The sequence below is a fragment of the Chrysemys picta genome, chromosome 1 (genome assembly GCF_011386835.1).
Source record: "Chrysemys picta bellii isolate R12L10 chromosome 1, ASM1138683v2, whole genome shotgun sequence".
Classification (NCBI taxonomy): domain Eukaryota; kingdom Metazoa; phylum Chordata; order Testudines; family Emydidae; genus Chrysemys; species Chrysemys picta.
The window spans coordinates 112,011,259-112,024,065 of NC_088791.1; the positions used below are offsets into that span (position 1 = coordinate 112,011,259).

Genomic DNA, 12,807 nt, shown 5'->3' on the forward strand with positions numbered 1-12,807 from the left:
AATTCTGAGTCCGAAGTGGCTAGTGAGCCAATGAAAGCATCAGAGAGAGGTGCAAAGTCCATCTGGACCAATGAAAGTTAGAGGGTAGGGACTGGGAAATGAATCCAAATGGTCTTGAAAGTTAGTGAAGATTTCCTAGTGTTGCCCTTCTACAGTCGATTCCCCAGGACACACACAGAGAGAGAAGATACAGAGGAGGGAAATCTGAAACCAGCAAAGCTCATTGCAGTTATAGCCTACCTTCTGTAAGAGGAGCGAGCCTGAATACTTTGTCATGATGGAATATATTTCCCCACCAAAGGCATCTGCCCAGGACTTCACCCTAAAGTGGAAAAAGAGGAAAACCAGCAGTATTAGCACATCAGGTAGATAAGCTGCATCAAAGGGCAACAGTCATGCAGGCATGTATCACTTCCCGTCTCCCTATGCATGCAAATCACCAAGCACACCTAGGTATGACACAGTAGAAAAAGTGCTAACATGTTTTCTTTTTGAACTGCTAGTGAAACACACAACAGTAGTGGGAAACCATCATCTCTGTGGCCCACTCTGCACCCTGGTCTTTCCTTACCATTAGGCTGTTTTAACAGTGCCAAGTTTTGGTGTTCTTATTCAGTCATTATTGACTCTAACAGGAGTTTGCCTGAGTAAAGACCAAGTAAAAGCTGAGTTATAACAGGGTAAGGATCTCAGGATTCAGCCCTTGGACCATGCATTCTTTGGGGTAGGGACAATGAGCCAGGCTGTGATCTCAGTTACTCCAGTGTGAATCCAAGGCATGCAATTGCTTTCAGTGAAGGTATGCTGGACTGACACGGGTGTAAACTGGGAGCAGATTCTGGGTCAAATCTTATTTCTCTGTCAAGTACCATGCACATGTATGCCATTCCTACAAATAATAGACAATAGCAATCCCACACAGAGATCATAAGGGTGGTGACATGCAGGCTGAGCATAAAGATATTGCCTCCTCCCCAAATTAGCATATATGGCTGCAGTAATTGTCAGAATACTTAATCAGGAATTATGTTAGGATGTTCCACCTACACTCAGTTCCTTTTACAGGGATTCACTTAAGAGGTATCTACTTTTTTATAGAACACATGGCTGTCTCCACTCATCGGAACAAACCAGTTGCTTATGGAGTACAGATTCTTACCTATAATTTTCAGTGGGATTCTTCCCAGTTCTAAGAAAACTTTAAACCAAGAGGGCCTGATTCTTCTCTTTGCAATGCCAGTACAGTATAATGCAATCAAAATCAATGGCATTCCACCACCATAAAAAACTAGTGCAATGGCATGGTAAATCAAGCACTGAGACATCCATTTTTTAACCCCTGTGTGTGATCCTGCTCTCACTGAAGTCAATGGAAGCAACTCAGTATTTCTGGCTTTTATGGTCAGTTTATTGGTTTCTGCATCCTGTTTTGTCAGCCACAGTCATCTTTTTTTTTATACCCTGAAAACAATACTGAATATTTGAATTCGCTAGGAAGCCAGGATTCACTTTCCCATCTCAGACCCTTATTCTGACAAGCCCACTAGCTTGCTTCTGGCCAGAGAAAAGCTAAAAACAAACACTTTGCCTATTGTGTAATGCATGGGGGTGGGGAAGAATTCCTTCCAAACCCTTATGGTGATCAGCTGATGTCCTGAAGCATGAGATCTGATTACCCTTATCTCATTATTTAACTCAATAGCTCCCTGAAGCAGCTCATTTAACAATTTGTCTCTACAAGCCATTTAATGTTGGCATGAAAATTTACTAACAGTCACAAAAGCTGCTTACCCACCCATATGATGATGATGATGATAGGAAAGCTACACATAGGGCTTCTGGGAGGTTGCCTAGCCAGCCCAGGGAACTGCAGCAGTATTACTGTCTCTCTTGATTTTATCAAGTCTTGTGATATTTGGTGTTTGCTCTGAAAGCCAGGGCTCTTGGAATCATGTGATTGCATGAGAATCTCAGAGCTTTCATTAAAAAGAGAAGAAACAAAAGTTTCTAGCCCTCACAGTTGCAAAAGAAAAGCTTGAAAATGTGAACCCTAAAAGCTCCATCACCGGGAAATAAATAAAAGAACCTGAAATTACTATTTAAAAAAAAACTATATGATTTTTAAGCCAATCCCATGATTTCTGAATGCTTGGGATTGGTAGGGTGACCAGACAGCAAGTGTGAAAAATCGGGACGGGGGTGGGGGGTAATAGAAGGCTATAAAAGAAAAAGACCCAGAAATCGGGACTGTCCCTATAAAATCGGGACATCTGGTCACCCTAGGGATTGGAAATACTGATGCAGACTCCCAGGAAATATCCTGGGACTGTGGCAATGGGCAGGCAGCTGTGGCACAGCTGTGTTCAGAGCACAGCAGCATCTCTATTGACTGTTCTCTGGCTGCCTCCCTAGCCCTGTTGGCTGCCTCTCTGCTGGGTTTCTTGAAGCTACGTGTGGCACTTGGGGTGCTGGAGAATCTACATTTCCTGCAGGCAAAGAGAAGGACATTGCTGGCCAGGGAGTTAGGGGGAAGCATGGGGATAGAAAGGAAAGGGGGAGTCATGGGGACAGAGATGGGGAACTAATGGGTGACAAATGGAAGACCAGAAAGAAGAGAAGAGCCATGGGAAGGCATGAGAAGACTCATTAGGGACAATTATAAGAGAGACTGAGGTCTTGGCTACACTTGCGAGTTACAGCACAATAAAGCCGCGTACAGCGCAGTATCTCACTCCCCATCCACACTGGCAAGGCACATACAGCGCTGTATCTCTGCGACTACAGCACTGCTGGTACTCCACCTCCCCGAGAGGAATAAAGAGTAGGGCCTCCCAATGTGCTCTGATTGGCCTCCAGAAGTATTCGGCAGTATCCCACAATGCCTGTTCTAGCCACTCTGGTCATCAGTTCGAACTCTACTGCCCTGGCCTCAGGTGACCAACCGTCAGACCCACCCTTTATATTCCCCAGGGAATTTAAAAAATCCCCTTCCTGTTTGCTCAGCCAGGCGTGGAGTGCTATCAGCGAATCTTTCCAGATGACCATGTCTCCATGCGCCAAGCGAGCCCCAGTATGGAGCAATGGTGAGTTGCTGGACCTTATCAGTGTTTGGGGGGAAGAAGCTGTTCAGTCCCAGCTGCGCTCCAGCCGTAGGAATTACGATACCTTTGGGCAGATATCAAGGGCCATGATGGAAAGGGGCCATGACCGGGACGCACTGCAGTGCAGGATTAAAGTGAAGGAGCTGCGGAATGCCTACCGCAAAGCCTGCAAGGCAAATGGCCGCTCGGGTGCTCCCCCTGTGACCTGCCGATTCTACAAAGAGCTGGACGCGATACTTGGGGGTGACCCCACCTCAACTCCGAGCACCACCATGGACACTTCAGAGTGGGGGGAGGAGGAGGAGGAAGAGGAGGAAAGTGGGAGTGAGGGTACTGGGGTGGGGAGAGACACCCCGGAATCCCTGGAGGCATGCAGAGCCGGGAGCTCTCCTCGAGCCAGGAGAAAGGTAGCCAGTTGCAGTGGCCGGTACTTGGTGGAGGACAAACAGAAGAGCAGGTTCCCGGTAAGCGGCTTTTTTTGTCAGGAAGGAATTTTTTCAGTGCGGGCTCTTTGGGAGAGGAGGGTTAGGGCTGCATGCATGCCTAGATGCGGAATAGCGCATTGATGTGGTCTATCACATCGCAGTAATCAGCCTTGGTAATCTCTTCAAAAGTCTCATCCAGAACATGGGCAATGCGCTTGCGCAGGTTTCTTGGGAGAGCCACCGTGGTCCTTGTCCCAGTCAGGCTAATGTGTCCGCGCCACTGTGCCACGAGGGGCGGGGGGACCATTGCTGCACACAGGCAAGCTGCATATGGGCCAGGGCGGAAACCGCATTGTAGTAGAAGACCCTCCCTTGCTTCCCAGGTCACCCTCAGCAGCGAGATATCGTCCAGGACGAACTCCTGTGGAAAATGTTGGGACAGTGTTCAGTGTAGGTTCCCCCTGCAGCTGTTGGCTCTCCCCAAGGCACAGAAACCCAGAGGACAGTACAGCCCTGAAACAATCAGTCCCCCTTACTCACCATTTTGGGGCTCTCGTGGGTTATGTGCACTCTCTTTGGGATGGGAAAATTATGCTATTGTGTAGACTGTGTGTGCCCTCCTTATGTGCGGGGGAATCATTACTCTGTCTGATATAAACAATGCTGCCTCTGTTAAGTGTTGCATTTTGCCTTTACAGATGCAACCTTGAGATCTCAGCCTTCCGTGTTATCACCGGCTGAGAGACTGCAAGAACTCTGGAAGAGACCGCGAAAAAGCAAAGAAGAGATGCTGCAACAAGTGATGCATCAATCTCTTAAAGAGAATCAAAAAGTGCAGGAGTGGAGGGAGAGCGAAAGTAGGATCCGCCAGGAAAATGCAGCGCACCGGGAGCGAAGCACGGAGCACCGGCAGCAAAGCATGGATCGGCTCATAAGCATCATGGAGCGCCAAGCGGACTCTATCCAGGCGCTCATAGCCATGCAGGTGGAGCACTACTACGCCCACCCCCCCCTGCAGCCCTTGTCCCAAAACTCTTTCCCTTGTGCCCCCATGTCACCTCCAACCCACTTTCCCCAACATCCGGGTTCTTACCACCACCAGCTGCCTCCAACACCTGTATCTTCACCACCCAGCCCTGAAAACTACGAACCTTACCCTCTGCACTCAACCCCCATCACCATGCAGTATAGCCATCCTGAAGTGCTGCACTCATTGCACAGCACTCCAGACAGGACATACGCAAATCTGTGATTGTACCATTCCCCACCCTACCCCCTTGCCCTTTCTGATTCCCAAGCAGTTGTGTTTCTTTTCAATAAATGCATTTTCTTTTCAATAAATGGATTTTTTGGCTTTGAAAACAGTCTTTATTATTGCATAGAGTAAAAGATACCTTAGCCCAGGAAAGAAACAGGCACTACAAATCAGCTTAGCAAACACAGATTCCTACTAACATTGGAACCACTGCACTTCACTCCCGTGCAGGGCACCAGACATTACTGCTGGTTTTCAGCCTCCAATTGCTCCCTCAAGGCATCCCTAATCCTTGCAGCCCCGAGCTGGGCCTCTCTAATAGCCCTGCTCTCTGGCTGTGCAAATTCAGCCTCCAGATTTTGAACCTCGGCGGTCCATGCCTGACTGAATCATTCACCCTTCCCTTCGCAAATATTATGGAGGGTACAGCAAGCGGATATAACCGTGGAGATGCTGTTTTTGGCCAAGTCCAGCTTCCCATACAGAGATCGCCAGTGGCCCTTTAAATGGCCAAAAGCACATTCCACAGTCATTCGGCACTGGCTCAGCCTGTAGTTGAACCGTTCCTTGCTTCTGTCAAGGCTCCCTGTGTAGGGTTTCATGAACTACAGCATTAACGGGTAAGCGGGGTCTCCAAGGATCACAATGGGCATTCGACTTCCCCTACTGTGATCCTCCGCTCTGGGAAAAAAGTCCCGGCCCGCAGCTTCCTCAACAGGCCAGTGTTTCGAAAGATGTGTGCATCGTGCACCTTTCCGGGCCAACCTGCATTAATGTCAATGAAACGCCCACGGTGATCCACAAGCACCTGGAGAACCATAGAGAAATACCCCTTCCGATTACTCGGATGCTGGGTGGGCTGGTGCCAGAATAGGAATATGCGTCCCATCTATCGCCCCTCCACACGTAGGGAAACCCATTTGTGCAAAGCCATCCACAATGTCCTGCACGTTACCCAGAGTCATAGAATCATAGAATATCAGGGTTGGAAGGGACCTCAGGAGGTCATCTAGTCCAACCCCCTGCTCAAAGCAGGACCAATCCCCAGACAGATTTTTGCCCCAGATCCCTAAATGGTCCCCTCAAGGATTGAACTCACAACCCTGGGTTTAGCAGGCCAATGCTCAAACCACTGAGCTCTCTCTCCCCCCACAGTTCTTCTGAGCAGGATGCGATTAATGGCCCTGCAAACTTGCATCAACACGATTCCAACAGTCGACTTTCCGACTCCAAACTGGTTAGCGACCGATTGGTAGCTGTCTGGAGTTGCCAGCTTCCAGATTGCAATAGCCACCCGCTTCTCCACCAGCAGGGCAGCTCTCAATCTCGTGTCCTTGCGCCGCAGGGCGGGGGCGAGCTCCTCACACAGTCCCATGAAAGTGGCTTTTCTCATCTGAAAGTTCTGCAGCCACTGCTCGTCATCCCAGACTTGCATGACGATGTGATCCCACCACTCGGTGATTGTTTCCCGAGCCCAAAAGCGGTGTTCCATGGTGCTGAGCATGTCCGTGAATGCCACAAGCAATTTCATGTTGTACGCGTTACATGACTCGATATCATTGTCGAACGCCTCACTGTCACTTTGGATCTTAAGGACTAGCTCAACTGCCAAACATGACGTGCTGGCGAGACTCGTCAGCATTCTCCTCAGCATTTCAGGCTCCATTTCCCGCAGACCGAAATGGAACACAGACCGCGCTGCACAGAAACCGTTGAAAGATGGCATTGAAAGATGATGCCAAATGTGGACGGAAACACAGGGATCGCTGGGATGCGAAGCGATGCATCACGGGGCGTTGGGACAGGACCCAGAATGCCCCGCACTGCCTGCCCCCTTCCCACAACCCACGGCGCCAGAATGGGAAGAGGTGCTCTGTGGGATAGCTGCCCATAATGCACCACTCCCAATGCCGCTGCAAGTGCTGCAAATGTGGCCACGACAGTGCGCTGGCGGCTGTCAGTGTAGACAGACTGCAGCGCTTTCCCTACTCAGCTGTACGAAGACAGGTTTAACTCACAGCGCTGTTCAGCTGCAAGTGTAGCCATACCCATAGGTCAGGCAACTGGCAGCATACAGGGACTTCTCATCAGAGCAGTGTAAAAGGGAGGTTCCTGTAGGTAAATAGGGGTCAGAAATAAATGGGGACCCAAGAAGGGTACTGAGACAGCCAATGGACAATTATTTTTCACATAAGCCAGGAGCCTGGGGGCTGCTGGAGGGCTCGGTGCATTTTGGTGAATCTGAGGTAGTTGTCTTTGTTAGATGATTGAGAGAAGAGGACAAAGAACCAAACTCATATTCACCAGATTGCATCAAAACTTCTTCTGTGACTGCCGGTTCCCACAACCCCAGATAATATGCAGAATTGTCCCTCTGGGGGGAAAGCCTTGAAATGTCAGTAGCTACCTGGTTATTGTGATTTAATAACCATAATTATTAAGATTTCATCGTTCAGCAGCCAGGATAAAGTCCATGATAAAATGTTATGAGATGCTCAGGGTTAAGCCCCCAAAGGTGGCGATGAATGTGTGGGTTTCTTGGTAAATACATGAAGGATTCCACGGATGGAATCTTTCTGGGTCTATTTGAGAGAGGCCTTGAGCTGTTTGAATGCAAAACACTCCTCTTGATCTCAGGAAGAGATGTAAGAAGTATGGGCTGGATGAATGGACTGTAAGGTGGATAGAAAGCTGGCTAGATCGTCGGGCTCAATGGGTAGTGATCAATGGCTCCATGTCTAGTTGGCAGCCGGTTTCAAGCGGACTGCCCCAAGGGTCGGTCCTGGGGCCGGTTTTGTTTAATATCTTTATTAATGATCTGGAGGATGGTGTGGACTGCACTCTCAGCAAGTTTGCAGATGACACTAAACTAGGAGGCGTGGTAGATACACTAGAGGGTAGGGATCGGATACAGAGGGACCTAGACAAATTAGAGGATTGGGCCAAAAAAAACCTGATGAGGTTCAACAAGGACAAGTGCAGAGTCCTGCAGTTAGGACGGAAGAATCCCATGCACCTGCTACAGACTAGGGACCGAATGGCTAGGTAGCAGTTCTGCAGAAAAGGACCTAGGGGTCACAGTGGACGAGAAGCTGGATATGAGTCAACAGTGTGCTCTTGTTGCCAAGAAGGCTAACGGCATTTTGGGCTGTATAAGTAGGGGCATTGCCAGCAGATCGAGGAATGTGATCGTTCCCCTTTATTCGACATTGGTGAGGCCTCATCTGGAATACTGTGTCCAGTTTTGGGCCCCACACTACAAGAAGGATGTGGAAAAATTGGAAAGAGTCCAATGGAGGGCAACAAAAATGATTAGGGGTCTGGAGCACATGACTTATGAGGAGAGGCTGAGGGAACTGGGATTGTTTAGTCTCCAGAAGAGAAGAATGAGGGGGGGGATTTGATAGCAGCCTTCAACTACCTGAAGGGGGGTTCCAAAGAGGATGGAGCTTGGCTGTTCTCAGTGGTGGCAGATGACAGAACAAGGAGCAATGGCCTCAAGTTGCAGTGGGGGAGGTCCAGGTTGGATATTAGGAAAAACTATTTCACTAGGAGGGTGGTGAAACACTGGAATGCGTTACCTAGGGAGGTGGTGGAGTCTCCTTCCTTGGAGGTTTTTAAGGCCCGGCTTGACAAAGCCCTGGCTGGGATGATTTAGTTGGGAATTGGTCCTGCTTTGAGCAGGGGGTTGGACTAGATGACCTCTTGAGGTCCCTTCCAACCCTGATATTCTATGATTCTATATTCTATGATTCTAAGCTTTCTTCAATAGTTTAGTTCATGTAACTGTTTCTCCAACACAATGTCATTTCTTTCAGCCGTCGCATGAGAAGCAGATTTTCCTCCCTCCGAGTAATGCAGAAATATCCAAATCTCTTCCCTTTCAAACAAATTGTAGCATAAAAAATTCTACACCAATATATTTTTAACCTTAAAGTAGTTAAGTTGCTTAAATGAGCTTAGCAAGGTCCAATACTTTTAACTCTATATATTCAGATGTTAGTATCATGGCAACCTGCCAAAGAAAGATTCGTCACCAATGCAGGATTTACTTTGTAGCATGGTGTCAGCCCTGGGCTAGCCATCCATGACGCTGAGGAGAGGTACACGCACTCCCCTTCCCCTCAGAGTGCATGCACAAACGCACGCACACAAGTATGGCACATGCACAAGCCTGTATACACATACTAAAACCCTTGTGTAAAAAGTCCATGCACAGATACATGTCTGAAAACCTGCATACAAATGCAGTGCACACACAATACAATAATGCTATGAAGACTTTGCACTTCTAACATGCTTTTCATTTGCAGATTTCACAGGATTTTATAAAGGAAGATTAGAGTCATAATCCCCATTTTACAAATAGGGAAAGGAAACAGAGAGAGTGATATGACCGGCATGCCACCCTACACTAAAATATGTATGTGTGTGTACAGTGCATACGTATACTGCACATGTGTGCATAATAGTCATTGCTGTGTAAGCCTTTGGAGTAATATTATACATAGCCAGTGTAAGGGGATAGTACCAGTACTATATAGAAGTACTAGGAACAGTAAGACAAATTGGTTCTTATGTATAAAGATGGCCAGAATGACACATCTTCACTCAAGTACTTCAGACATATCACAGAGCACCAGTGCTACAGCCCTGTTACACACCCGCATAAAATAAGTGCACCTCTGAGGCGGCTCAAATTTGTCCCAGCAACCAGACTGGTCTCCAGCTGCCCCCGGAGATCAGAGGCTGTTTTTATACCATGTTTGCCTGCTCCTCCTGGGAGCTGAGGAAATGGACTAGAGACTACAATAAATAACAACACCTAGCTCTTATCTAGCACTTTTTATTTTCAGATCTCAAAGCACTACACAAAGGGGGTCAGTATCATTATTCCCAATTTATCAAAGGGGAAACTGAGGCATGGGGAGGGACATGACTGGCCCGTGGTCACTGAGCAGCAGGGCCGGCTCCAGGGTTTTCGCCGCCCCAAGCGGCGCAAAAAAAAAAAAAAAAAAAAAAAAGGCCGTGATCGCGATCTGCAGCGGCAATTAGGCGGGAGGTCCTTCGCTCCGAGCATGAGTGAGGGACCATCCGCCGAATTGCTGCTGAATAGCTGGACGTGCCGCCTCTCTCTGGAGTGGCCGCCCCAAGCACCTGCTTGGCAAGCTGGTGCCTGGAGCTGGCCCTGCTGAGCAGGCCAGTGGCAGAGACTTTAACTCAGGTCTTCTGAGTCCCAGTCCACTAGGCTATTCTATACACTTTAAGAACAATCCTTTTCTGTCTGTGAGCCCAGGTCCATGGGAATGATTCCCAATGTGGCTTGGACCTGGTGGTGAAGTGAGATTTTGCATCTAGGGCAAAAATCAGGTCAATTCCATGCAAAAAGTACAATTAAAGCTCTGTCGTCCCCCAGACAAATGACATCTCTGAAAGGTGGGGAGGTGGGTGTCTCTTTAAGGGAAGGGACTGGTGCTGGTTACGAGAGGGGATAAAGGAACACTGAGAGAAAAGGGATGATGAATGGCAGAGTGGGGACTGGGGCACTAGTAGCAGAAGAGGGAAATAGACAGTGAAGGGCAGAGGGTCGTAGAGGGCAGAGGAGTATGTGGGTAAAGGGGTACGAGGCATGGGGGAAACACTTACGTTTCCAGTGGTATCTTTGCCTGGGACTTAGCAGAAGGCAGGAGGCAGCTGAGTGAGAGGAAAAGCCACAGAATGGCTCCTGGCACCATCCTCCAGGCAAAGACCATCAGCAACAGGACCAGTTGTATAGACATAGAGATTCCCAGCCACGTTTGCCACTCTATGGAGGTCCCAGCACTGTCCAGACAGGCCCCAGCATGGTATCTTGCTGGGGAGTGGGGTTGGGGTGCAGAGTCCTGGGGACACTTAAGCCTGCATGCTGCTGCCACCCTGTGCCGTCAGTCCGCACCGTCCCTGTCCAAATGGAGAAAAGCTCCACTGGGACTGCACAGCCTCCCACCTAACAGCTGCAGATAAAAGTTTGCAAAGAATATGCTGGAGTTACTGAGAGGGGAAACTCGGGAGAAGCTGCCCCATGGCTGCCAAGGTGATCACTGGGTCCCGTCCAGCTTATGTGCCTTGCAGGAATGGAAGAGACTTGAGGGAGCTCTGCAGCAACAGCATCTACGTAATCCACTGCCGGCCCTTTAATCCCCATGCAAAGCAGCAATAGCAGCAGATTTAGGGAAGTGGAGTGGGATAAAATCACCCAGGATTACTCTGATTTCTGAAGACAGGCCTCAGCTCGTCCAATCAGAGATCAGAACATGCTTCCTCCGAGCCTGTTTTAAAGGGACAGCATCACCTCTTCTAAAAAAAGTCTCCTGACCTTTGATCCCTACTGAACAGCACTTGCTCCTCACTTGTAGAGGATGCATGTAAATTGCCCTGGCATGTTTTCCTCTCTGCCAGGGATCATTTCTCTTGATTTACTTTTATGTGCCACCCTCTCCCTCCATCTTCTAGGAAGTACTAAACATACCAAGCCAAACCCTGTTCTTCGTTATTCCTATGCATGTGACCCAGTAAGTCAAAAGGGTTGCACAAGTGTAAATGAGAGGCGAATTTAGACTGGGTCAGAATCTGATCTCAGTTATACTGTTGGGTTAGTATAAAGGATGACTATTATTACCTATTGTTTGTATTAGGGTTCCACCCTCGTGGTCTCAATCAGAACCCCATTGTGCCGGGAACTATCCAACCAAATCTAAGATGCAGTCCCTGGACTAAAGAACTAAATAATATCTAGGCAAAAAATGAACTGAGAGAGGAAAAAGGACAACAAGAAGCAAAAATGGGATCAAGGAAGAACCAGGAAAATACTGGACACTTAATCTGATCTGACATCTGTGAATGTGAAACTATCCAGATAGCTACCCACTAATTTGTATCTGGAGATTGACTAGTGAGTCCAGAGAGACCTATGGTTGTAGTAGATAGCAAATTACATACTGTTACAAGGGTCACACTTTATATTAATGTTTAATTTATAAATGATTTTAAAGGGTTAATAAAAGACTACTAGATGTTATAACCATGTTACTGACAGGAGTAGTAGATAGCTAAAAGTACATCAGTAAAACATATTAAAAGATCACTAGAAGCAACCTATTGACCGGCTGGACTGCAGAACAATGGATTAAGCTTTTATTAAAACATCTATTAATAATTTATTAACCTGTCATAAACTATTTATAAATGGAACTTGAATATAAAGTGTAACAATTATGAGCATAGCATGTAATGCCACACCAAGCATTTCTCAAATGTATATGCAGGAGGAATCATCTGCAAAATGATAGAGGTAAAGTATCAGACACAGGGCAGGTGTAATATTGTTTGCAGACTTGGTGCCCACACATGTAATGGGATTAGAGAAAAACTAGAGCAAATACAGAGAAGAGAAACAAGGATTAGAGGTTAAAATATGTGATGAGCAACTGAAAATTTTAAACAGGCGAGGATAATTAACCACGGTGATCTTTTACTTAGGGATTTAGTGGATTCTCCATCAATTGACATCTTTAAATGAACAGTAGATGTGTCTGTAAAAGATATGTTATAGCTCAATGTGACGGGTTGTGACTCACCACTGCAGCGCCTCCTGCTGGATGTCCCAGGGATCAGCTCTGCTAGCTAGTATGCCCTCTTCTGGTGGTGTCTCGCCCACCGTCACCTCTGCTCCTGGACCCATGTCACCCCAAGGACCGTGGCGTCCTCTTCAGGACACAGCCCTCTGGCTGTGTCACACTCAGTTCTCCCCCATTCTGGGGGAACAGCAATCTACTGCCCAGCCACTTCCTCAGTGGCAATTGGGGCAAGGAGGCACCCAGGCCCGCCCACTACTCTGGGTCCTGGCCCAGGGACCGTGTAGATGGCAGCCACATGCTGCATCTCCTCCAACCTCTCAGTCTTCTTCCCTGGGCCACTTCCCCGCAACCCCAGCACCTTCTCCACCCTTCTCCACTGCCGGCCTTAGCATGCCGGCAGTCAGCCAGAA

General features: G+C 48.0%; 1 protein-coding gene across 1 annotated transcript in view; it reads right to left on the reverse strand.

Annotated features, from left to right (window-relative positions):
• CACNA2D4 (calcium voltage-gated channel auxiliary subunit alpha2delta 4) overlaps window positions 1-12,501 on the reverse strand; it is a 160,986-nt gene extending 148,485 nt beyond the window's left edge. Inside the window, exons 1-2 of the mRNA XM_065595497.1 lie at window positions 12,398-12,501; window positions 241-322 (exon numbers count right to left, since the gene is read on the reverse strand). Coding sequence (XP_065451569.1) covers window positions 241-322; window positions 12,398-12,501 — 186 coding nt within the window. The remainder of the gene's footprint in view (window positions 1-240; window positions 323-12,397) is intronic.
• Between the last annotated feature and the right edge of the window lie 306 nt (window positions 12,502-12,807).